We start from the raw sequence: 10771 nt of genomic DNA on the forward strand, positions 1-10771 counted from the left end.
CGTGTCCACAAGACTCACAAGACTAGTAATCTGAGACTTACCTGGCTCAGGGCCCAACTCAGAGGCAGCCTGTCCTCAGACTTGAAGTAAAAGCTCACTGCTAATATTTAAGAGTTGATCTAAGGGGTAGGCATCTAATTTAACACATACCTCCAAGAGCTTGTGGGAATTCCCTCCAGGGGTGGAGACCAGTGGGCACCATCTTCACGCTATCCCTTTGCTGAACTGCTGATGAACACCATTATCTCCTGGAAGGAGTGTTTACATGTCCCCTGATATTTGCAGCTGCTGCCCAAAGAACACCCCTTGATTCTTGGGCTCTGAAGGTCAGGGGATCTTATGTTTGGTCCCATGATAATAAGAGCTGTAGAGACAGTACTTGGCACCCCAACACTGCAGATAGCACCCACAAAGAGGGTGTGTGAAAGAGGCCTGTGGGGCAGATAGCTAGTGGCCTCGTGGAAATCCTCTCAGGGAGAAGAGGCTGTGGACACAATCATTGTGCTGTCTCTCTGCCACATTCCAGCTCACTGTTATCTCCCAAAGAGGAACTTACTTACATCCCTGATTGGGACCCTGGTTCTTACAGCTTCCATTGAGGGATATATTTGAATGGGCTGGTTCTTGTGACCAGCGAGGGTTACACTTGCAGGTTTCACTGAACTATCATCAACAGAGAGGGAGTTCTTAAATAGCCACCACCCCCAGCAGCTCAGTCTTTGTGTTAAAGAGGGTGCTTTCAGGAGAGCATACTCTGGTGGACACCATCTTTGTGCTCTCCTTGTGCCTCACTGCAGCTGTTATCACCTAATAAAGAACTTACCTGGGGGCCAGCAGGACTTAATGCTTGCAGTCCTGCAGGACTATGTGTTTGCAAACTTCAAAAGATTTGCCAGGGGTGGAGACAAAGTGGTGAAGTAGAAGGACTTAAGCTCACCTCTCACGAAAACACCAGAATCACAACTAACTGCTGAACAGCCATCAACAACAATAAGACATGAACCTACCAAAAAAGATATTCTACACCTGAAGATAAAGAAGGAGCCACAAATAGATGGTAGGAGGGGTGCTTATACCTTAATTAAAGCTCATACCTGCCAGGTGGGTGATAAATAAATAATTACATCGCAGAGGTTTCCCATAGGAGTGAGTTCTGAGCCCCACATGAGGCTCCCCAGCCTCCTTTTCCTGACGCTAGACATGGAGCCCCAGAGTATTTGGCTATGAATGGAGGTGCAAACTGATATACAATAAATGTCTAGTGAAAAGCTGGAGGACTTCCCTGGTGGTCCATTGGTTTCGATTCTGAGCTTCCACTGCAGGGGTCAGTGGGCTTGAGGGCAGCAGCTCCATAGGACTGAGGAAACAAACTCCACTCTTGGGGGGCACACACAAGGTTTCACATGCACTTGGACCCAGAGGAAAGCAATGACTCCATAAGAGCTTGGGACCGACCTACGCGTGGATCTTGGAGGGTCCCCGGGGGAAGGTGCAGGGTGGCTGTGGCTCACTGTGGGGGCAAGTTAACTGGTGGCCAAGTTTGCAGGAAATATTCATCAGTGTGAGCTCTCCCAGAGGTCACCATTTTGGCAAGGCCTGGCCCCAACAACAGCCTGTAGGCTCCAGTGCTGGGTTGCCTCAGGCCAAACAACCTGCAGGGTAGAGACAGACTCAGCCATCAGCAAACAGGCTGCTTAAAGTCCTCCTGACCCCACAGCTACCTGGAAACATACTTCTCGAGATAGCCCTGCTCACCATACATAAGACCCAGCTCCACCCACCAGTGGGCAGGCACCCATCCCTCCCACGAGAAGATCTGCATGACCCCTGGAGCAACCTCAGCCACCACAGTATGGACACCAGAAGCAAGAGCTACAGCAGTCCTGCAGTCTGAAGAAAACAGACCACAAACACAGAAAATCAGACAAAACCAGATGGCTAAGAAATGCATTCCAGATGAAGGACCAAAACCTAAGAACAACAACTGAGTGAAGATAGGCAATCTACTTTAAAAAGAATTCAGAGTAATGATATCAAAGTAAAGATGATCCAATACCTCAGAAAGCATGGGGGCACAAGCTGGTGCAAGACGTGTTTAATAAGGAGCTAGGGGACTTCCCGGGGGCCCGGCGGGTTAGAGTCTGTGCTCCCAGTGCAGGGGTCATGGGTTCGGTTGGGGAATTACGATGCATGGTATAGCCAAAAAGAACAAAAAAAAGCTTTTAAGAACAAACAGATGGAAAATGCATAGAAATCAGTAGCAGATAAATGAGGCAGTAGAACAAATGGAACAAACTGAAAAGTTAGTGGAAATCATTGCTGTGGACGAGAAGGAAGAAAAATGAAGGTGTGAGGACGGAGACCTCTGGAACAACAGTAAATGCACCAACATTCACATTATATGGTCCCAGAGGGAGAAAGAGAGAGAACCTTAGAAAACATTTTAAGAGAGAATGTCCAAAAACTTTCCCCAAATGGGAAAGGAGACACTCAAGTCCAGGAAGCACAGAGTCCCATACAGGATAAACCCAAGGAGGAACACACTGAGACATTAATCAAACTAAAGAGAACATATTAAAAGCAACAAATAGCATAAAAGGGAATCCCCATAAGATGATCAGCTGATTTTTCAGCAGAAATTCTGCAGGCCAGAAGGGAGTAGCATGATACATTTAAAACGATGAAAGATTAAAAACCTACAACCAAGAATACTCTACACAGAAAGGCACTTATTCACGTTAGAGAAATCAAAAGCTTTACAGTATTCAGCACCATCAACACAGCTTTACAACAAATGCTAAAGAAACTTCTCTAGATGGAAAAGAAAAGGCCCCAACTAGAAACAAGAAAATTATGAGTGGGGAACTCACCAATAAAGGCACCTATAAAGATAGGGAGTCATCCACATACAAATCTGATATCAAAACCAGCAATCAGGAAAAGAGTGCAAATGTAAGATATTAGAAATGCATTTGAAATTGAGACTAACAACTTAAAACAATTTTGTGTGTATGTATACACACACACATATATATATAGAGAGAGTGCTATATAAAACCTCATGTTAATGGCAAACCGAAAATCTACAGTAGATACACACAAAAGGAAAAGGAATCCAAACACAACGCTAAAGATAGTCTTCCAATCACAAGAGAACAAAAGAAGGTGGCCTATGAACAAAAACAAATCCAAACCAATTAACAAAATGGCAGTATGAACATACATATCAATAATTAAAGTGTAAGTGTAAATGGATTAAATGTTCAAACCAGAAAACATAGACTGCTTGAATGGATACAAAAGAATAGAAGTTACTACAGACCCCACAGAAAGTCAAAGGCTCGTGAGAGACTACTACAAGCAATTACATGCCAATGAAATGGGCACTCTAGAAGACATGGACAAATTTTTAGAAAGATATAAGCTCCCAGGACTGAACAAGTAAGAAACTGAAAATATGAAAGACCAACCACAAGTACTAAAATTAAAGCTGAGTAAAAAAACTCCCAACAAAAATCCATGACCAGATGGCTTGGCTTCATAGTTGAGTTCTATCAAATTTAGAAAAAGTTACCTGCCCTTCTGAAATGATTCCAAAAAAACTGCAGAGGAAGGAACACTCCCAAATTCATTCTATGAGGCTGCCAATTACCTGATACCAAAATCAGACAAAGATACCACAAAAAATTAAATTACAGGCCAGTATCCCAATGAACGGAGAAGGCAATGGCACCCCACTCTAGTACTCTTGCCTGGAAAACCCCATGGAGGGAGGAGTCTGGTAGGCTGCAGTCCATGGGGTCACTAAGAGTCAGATACGACTGAGCAACTTCACTTTCATGCATTGGAGAAGGAAATGGCAACCCACTCCAGCATTCTTGCCTGGAGAATCCCAGGGACGGGGGAGCCTGGTGGGCTGCCATCTCTGGGGTCGCACAGTCGGACATGACTGAAGTGACTTAGCAATCCCAATGAATATAGGCACAAAAATCTTTAACAAAATACTAGCAAACTGAACCCAACCATATATTAAAAGGATCATACACCATGACCAAGTGGGATTTATTCCAGGGATGCAAGGGTTTTTCAGTATCCACAAATCAATCTGTAATGTGACACCTCAACAAACTGAGAATGAAAACCATATGATCATCTCAATAGATGCAGAAAAAGCTTTATGATGAAGACTCTCCAGAAAGTGGGCATAGAGGGAACTACTTCAACATGTTAAAGGCCATGTATGACAAAATCACAGCGGTGAAAAGCTGAAAGCATTTCCTCTAAGATTGGGAACAAGGCAAGGATGTCCACTCTTGCCAATTTTATTCAACATAGATTTGAAGGTCCTAGCCGTGGCAATCAGAGAATGAATCTAGGTGCTTAACTGAGACCCCCTTCTCTCTGGGACACTGATAAGTCTTGGCACACCCTCAGTTACTGGGAGCTATTACAAATATAATAGGCTGCTTTGACAATCAGAAGATCTAAGAAACAACCAGGACCTAGGGAAGGGTTGAATGACAAGGTTCATCTCCTACATGAGGCTATTCCTTCAAGACTGGGAGAGACAAGTGTTTCATCTAATGCATAGAAACCAACCCAGAGAAAAGCAGAATGAAGAAACAGAGGCATGTGTTCCAAGTGAAAGAACACGATAAAAGCCTCAGGGGAAAAAACCCTAATGAAATGGAGATAAGTAATTTACCTAATGATGAGTTCAAAGTAATAGTCATAAAGATGCTCCCCAAACTGCACTTCAAGAGAGGTGGGACATCCTAGTCACAGAGCTGAGGAACACAGTAGCATAACTGAAAACACCGTAGAGTGGTTCAGTAGTAGACTAGGTGGAGCAAAGGAACTTGAGGAAAGGCAGTGGAACTTACCCAATCACGACAGAAACAAACAAGAAAAAGTAAAGATAGCTTAAAAGACTTACGGGACGCATCAGGCAGACTGACATTCTCATCAAAGGAGTCCCAAGAAGAAAAGATAGAGAAAAGGCTGGAAACTTACTTGATGAAATAACGGCTGAAAACTTCCCTATTCAAGGGAAGGAAATGGACATCCAGACGCAGAAAGCCCAGTGTTCCAGATGAGATGAGCCCAAAGAGACCCACATCAAGACACATTATAATTAAAAACACCAAAAGCTAAAGATAAGGAGAGAATCTTATAAGCAGCAGGAGCAAAACCTCTTATATACACATGACCCCCACCATGAGACTATCAACAGATTTTTCAGCAGAAACTTTGCAGATCAGAAAGCAGTGGCATAATGTAGCAGAAGCGTGAAGAAAAAAAAGCTTGTAACAAAGAACTCTACCCGGCGGAGTTACTCAGAATTGAAGAGTTTTCCAGATTAGCAAGTCTAAATGAGTTCAAGCATAGCTACACTGGCTTTACAAGAAATGTTAAAAGGACTTCTTTAGGCTGAAAAGAAAGGGTGCTAATTAGTAACAAGAAAACTTAGGAAAGAATAAGTTTCACTGAAAAAGCAAATACATAGTCAAGGTAGTGAGTGCATCAACCCAGAGAAGGCAATCGCACCCCACTCCAGTACTCTTGCCTGCAAAATCCGTGAACGGAGGAGCCTGGTAGGCTGCAGTCCATGGGGTCGCTAAGAGTCAGACACGACTGAGCGACTTCACTTTCGCTTTTCACTTTCATGCATTGGAGAAGGCAATAGCAACCCACTCCAGTGTTCTTGCCTGGAGAATCCCAGGGACGGGGGAGCCTGGTGGGCTGCCGTCTATGGGGTTGCACAGAGTCGGACACGACTGAAGCCACTTAGCAGCAGCAGTGGATCAACCACTTAAAAGGTTGAGTCAAAAGTAGTGAAAATAATTACAACTATAGAATTAATAGCTAAAGAACATATAAGACAAAAAGATGTAACATGTGGCATGAAAAACATAAAACTTTGTGGAGGGAATGAACATGTAGAGATTTAGAATGTAGTCAAACTTATCAACTGAAAATAGAATATATAATAAACCACATGGAAAGCACAATCCTGTAGCAGACAAGCAGAAGATGAAGAGAAAGGAATCTAAGCATACCACCAAAGAAACTCGTATGCAAGTGGAAGAAGACAACAGAAGGAAGAATAGAGACTCAATAGATGTAGGGAAAGTATTTGACAAAATGCAACATCCATTTATGAGAAAGACTCTTAACAAAGTGGCTATAGCGAGAACTTAACCTAATTAAGACCACAGCCAACATCATACCAAAAAAGGTGAAAGGTTTTCCTCTAAAATCAAAAACACAACAGCAATGCCCACTTTTGCCACTTTTATTCAAGTTAGTTTTGGAGATCCTAGCCAGAGAAATTAAGAAAAAGTATAACAAAAAGTATCTGAATTGTAAAGGAAGTAGTAAAACTGTCACTATTTTTAAAAGACATATTACTATATATAGGAAACCCTGCAGACGCAAAAAAGCTGTTAGAACTAATACACAGATTCAGTTAAGTTACAGGATACAAGGTTAAAAACCTGTTGTATTTTTATACACTAACAATCAGAAATTAAGAAAACAATCCCATTTACAACTGCATCAGAAAAAATAACTACAAGTAAATTTAACCAAGGAGGTAAAAGGCCTGTACACTAAAAACCATAAGACAGAATCATTTTTTAATGACAATGAGCACACAAAGAAATGGAAAGATATTTCATGCTCATATACTAGAAGAATCTTTAAAGATGTCTGAATTACCCAAAGCAAACTACAGATTCAGTGTAATCCCTGCTAACAGTCCAATAGCACTTTTCACAGAAATAGAACAGAGTCCTAAAATTTCTTTGGAATCACAAAAGGCATCAAATAGCCAAAGCAGTCTGGAGAAAGAATAATAAAACTGGAGGCATCACACTCCCTGATATCAAATTATATTACAAAACATAAAAACAGACACCTAGATCAATGGAACAAAATAGCCCAGAAATTAACCCACACATACATGGTCAATTAATTTTTGAAAAGAGCCAAGAATATACAATGGGGATAGGACAGCCTCTTCAATAAAGTGGTGTTGGGAAGACTGATTAGCCACATGCAAAAGAATGAAACTGGACCACTGTCTTACACCATACATAAAGCTTAATTCAAAATGGATTAAAGCCATGAGTGTAAAATCTGGAACCATACAGTTACTAGAATAAAACACATGTGGTAATCATTGCTATGTCAGTCTTCTCAGTGATTTTTTAAAAATCTGACTCCAAAACAACAAAAGCAGAAATGAACAAGTGGGACTTCATCAAACTTGAAAGCTTCCACAAGGCAAAGGAAACCAGCAAAATAGAAAGGCGACTTACTGAATGATTGTTCCCTGGTGGCTCAGATGGTTAAGAGTTTGTCTGCAGTGCAAGAGACCTGGGTTTGATCCCTAGGTTGGGAAGATCCTCTGGAGAAGGAAATGGCAATCCATTCCATATTCTTGCCTGGAGAATCCCTTGGACAGAATAGCCTGGCAGGCTATAGTCCTTGGGGTCACAAAGAGTTGGATACGACTGAGCAGCTAACACTTTCACTTACTGAATGATAGAACATATTTCCAAATCATGTGTCTGAGGAGGGGTTAGTGTACAAATGTAAAGAACTCATACAGCTCAATAAGAACGACAGAACAATCAGATTAAAAAATTGGCAAAGGGGACTTCCCTGGTGGTCCAGTGGCCAAGACTGCATACTCCCAAAGCAGGGGGCCCAGGTTTGATCCCTGGTCAGGGAACTAGATCCCACATGTCCCAACTAAAGATCCCACATGCCCCAACCAAGACCCAGCACAGCCAAATAAATAAAAATAAATAATAGGTAAATATTTTTTAAATTGGCAAAGGATCTGAATAGTTTTCAAAAAGAATACAAATGGCCAAAAAATGCATAAAAAGATGCTCAGCATCACTAATCATCAGGAAAACGCAAAGCAAAACCACAATGAGATACCACCTCCCACTTGTTAGAATGACTACTATCAAAGCTTTTTCTCTATGATCAGAAACAAAATAAGGATGCCCACTATCACAAGAAATAAAAAGTGTTGGTGAGATGTGGAGAAAAGGGAACTCTCGTGCACTGTATGTGAGAATGTAAATTGGTGCAGCTCCTATGGGAAACAGTATGGAGGTTCCTCAAAAAATTAAAAATAGAAAGACTATATGATCCAGCAGCTCCACTTCTGGGTATTTATCCAAAGAAAACAAAAACCCTGACTCGAAGAAATATCTGCACCCCCATGTTCACAGCAGTAGTTACCACAGCCAAGACAGGGAAACCAGCTAAGTGCCCGCTGATGGGTGAGCAGACGGAGAAGATGCAGTATATACACGCAGTGGAGTATCGCTCAGCTGTTACAAAAGAAACCTTAGGAGCGTGACAGAACGGATGGGTACCCTTGAGGGTACTATGCTAAGTGAGGTAGGTCAGAGAGAGACGAATACTGTGTATGATCCCTCATATATGTAAGCTAAGAACCAAAAGAACAAGCTCATAGACAAAACAGATTGGTTGCTCCCAAAGTTGTAGGGTGGGATGGATGGAATGGATGAAGGGAGTCAAAGGGTAGAGACTTGAAGTTACAGAGTAAGTCATGAGGATGTAATGTACAGCATGCCAAACTTGTTGCTGTTTGAAAGTTGTAAATCTTAAAAGTTCTTACCACAAGAAAAAAAAATTCTGTGGTTATATAAGGTAACAGGTGTTAACTAGACTTACTGTGATGATGTATCCAAATACTGAGTGTTTCCAAGTACATTCATAATGTATAATGTATCCAAATACTGAATCATGATGTACACCTGAAACTAATGTCATGTGTCAGTTACACTTCAGTGAAAAAAATTTCTTAAAAAAAAAGGCCGGAATTAAGAATTAGGATCTGTCCATAATCTAAGCATTTGGTTAGAGTTGCAGGGAAAGCTCCACGCACGTGGTGATGGTCAGGGCAGATGCCTTATGAGGACTTTTCCAACAGCGTGGCACCGTGATTCTAAAATGTATACTAAATAGTCTTAAAACATAAATAGTCTTCAATTGTGAGGTCATTTTTATTGCATTGTATTTAGCATTGAACCTTTTAGGGCAAAATAATTTTTTGGGGGGGGATACTGTTAAAGTGTAAATGCTCTAAAATTAGACATCAAAAAGGAATTGGTGAGCATGTTTCCACTGTGGAGGTCTCTGGCCAGTTTAAGAGTCTCTTCATCTGCCTTTATTCAGTTGCTGTGTAGAAGGGGCATGGTGAACAAGAGCATATTCCTATTTAAATCAGGTTAGATACTTCTCAGAAAGGTGACGTTTCAGGTTTTTTTCATTTTCTGTATTAAACAGACTTCTGTGTGTTTGTAGGTGATAATCTCGGCCAGCAGTACCACAGCCCACAAGAAGTCATCGGCAAACGGGGCTCTGATATCATCATTGTGGGCCGGGGCATAATATCATCAGCTAATCATCTGGAAGCAGCTGAGATGTACAGAAAAGCCGCTTGGGAAGCTTACTTGAGTAGACTTGCTGTTTGAGCCCCTTGGATATGCTTTTGGGGTGGCCCTGAAGATAGACACATGGACTCCTGAGATGCTGCTGGCTTGAAGCAATAAGCGGCCTTTAATCCTGCTTGGATTTTTCCACGGGTCCTGTGTGGAACTGGAGTTACCACGGTCTACAGGAAATATTTAGTGACTTATGATCACTGCACTGTCACTATAATCAGTTCAGGACTTCTTTTACTGAGACTGATGCTGGTTAGGCAATCAAACCCTATTCTCTTAGAATGTCACATTTGAGGACTGTGCCCCCCGCCTCCCCGCCCCCCACCATCTCCAGGTCAGACCTTTTGATTCTTTTAACTGCTGTGAGACAGAAATTTTATGTCATAAAGAGCCTAAAACCAGTACAACATTTCTGTGCCCTTTATTCTGTGTCTAATGTGGTACCCTAATAATATGTAAATTTTAGCCATTCTGCCTAAAAGTAATAGTCCAGGTGTCTAAATGGTGCTAGCTCCCAGCACTGCTACCGCTCACTCACTGGAGAGGGCCTGCTGGGGAAGCAGATGAGCCCCTGAAGCCTGTGTCTGGCTTTCATTTCAACATGGAGAGGGCTTCTCTATTACAAATGGAGCAGCTGTTCTTTCATTTATTTCAAAAGACAACAGTGTCAAGAGGGCTCAGGTTTCACTTGGAAGTTTGTCAGAAGATCCCACGTGATTGTCCCAAGGGGCATTGCTAGAGAGGGATGTTAGCCTTCAGATTCAGAAATAGAAAGGAGCCCAGCAGCAGAGTTGAAGTTGGTAGTGACAACTACCTTGGGTTTCCACAGTGGTGGGGCTGAGCACATCCACCTTTCCTCACACATGCGGCAGTTAGGCAGCCCTCTTATTCTGGCCACAACTGCACTTTTTCCTAGAAATTCTCAGTTTCTGGATGATCCCTGTTCTCCAAAGAAATTGGTCTGTTCAGGAAGCATCTTAGAGGGGAGTGAAGGATGTGGGCTCAGATGATCATTTTGAAATGGCCCCATTTAAGGCTTATCTTAGAGTCTACACTTAATCGCCTCTGCCCTAAAGTCCAGTTCAGCTTCAGGTCGCGGTGCTGCAGCTCCAGAGAAGTCCCCTCTGGGAAAGGGAAATGGTCACAGAATAAGGTTGGAAGGAAATGGAAGAGGTGTGACCTCGGGGCTACTCTGGAGGAGCTGAAAGTTAGGAATTGTCTTCAAAGTCTTGGTGACCTCTAGGCTGAGAGGCCTTTGCAGTGATGCGCTGAGATTC

At 42.3% G+C, this 10771-nt stretch overlaps 1 protein-coding gene across 1 annotated transcript in view; it reads left to right on the forward strand.

Moving 5' to 3' along the window:
* Window positions 1-9903, forward strand: part of UMPS (uridine monophosphate synthetase) — a 45497-nt gene extending 35594 nt beyond the window's left edge. Inside the window, exon 6 of the mRNA XM_005675044.2 lies at window positions 9355-9903. Coding sequence (XP_005675101.2) covers window positions 9355-9524 — 170 coding nt within the window. The 3' untranslated portion in view covers window positions 9525-9903. The remainder of the gene's footprint in view (window positions 1-9354) is intronic.

This window comes from Capra hircus, chromosome 1 (genome assembly GCF_001704415.2).
Source record: "Capra hircus breed San Clemente chromosome 1, ASM170441v1, whole genome shotgun sequence".
NCBI lineage: Eukaryota > Metazoa > Chordata > Mammalia > Artiodactyla > Bovidae > Capra > Capra hircus.